General features: G+C 58.6%; 1 protein-coding gene across 1 annotated transcript; it reads left to right on the top strand.

Moving 5' to 3' along the window:
- Positions 1-4: 4 nt before the first annotated feature.
- On the top strand, positions 5-556 carry LOC104293668 (olfactory receptor 10A4-like; the record flags this gene model as incomplete). Its single annotated transcript, XM_009893185.1, has 1 exon — positions 5-556. A coding segment is annotated over one exon (552 nt), but the record flags the coding sequence as incomplete, so codon positions are not given.
- Between the last annotated feature and the right edge of the window lie 7 nt (positions 557-563).

Below are 563 nucleotides of genomic sequence, written 5' to 3'. Positions count from 1 at the left end.
CACCCCCATGTACTTCTTCCTGGGCAACTTGTCCTGCCTAGAGGCCTGCTACAGCTCCACCATCCTGCCCAGGCTGCTTGCCAGCTTCCTGACAGGGCACAGGGCCATCTCCATACGCTGCTGCATCCTGCAGTTCTCCTGCTTCGGTTCTCTCACAGGAGCGGAGTGCTGTCTCCTGGCTGTGATGTCCTTTGATCGCTATGTGGCTATCTGCAGACCACTGCACTATGCAGCCCTGATGAGTGCCAGATTCTGCTGGCAGCTGGCAGCGGCGTCATGGGTCGGTGGGTTCCTGGCCACGTCTGCCAACACCTTCTGGCTGTCAGCCATGGTCTTCTGTGGCCCCACTGACCTCGACCACTTCTTTTGCGATTTTGCCCCACTCCTAAAACTGTCCTGCTCTGACACCAGCCTGATGGCTCTGCTGACCTTGCTCCTTTCTGCTTTGTTCACCCTGCCCCCCTTCCTCCTCACCCTCACCTCCTACCTCTGCATCATCACCGCCATCTGGAGAATCCCATCCTCCACTGGCCGGCACAAAGCCTTCTCCACCTGCTCCTCTC

Source organism: Charadrius vociferus, unplaced genomic scaffold, assembly GCF_000708025.1.
Source record: "Charadrius vociferus isolate BGI_N301 unplaced genomic scaffold, ASM70802v2 C15307760, whole genome shotgun sequence".
NCBI classification, from domain to species: Eukaryota; Metazoa; Chordata; class Aves; order Charadriiformes; family Charadriidae; genus Charadrius; species Charadrius vociferus.
This window is presented reverse-complemented; position numbering and strand designations above follow the sequence as displayed.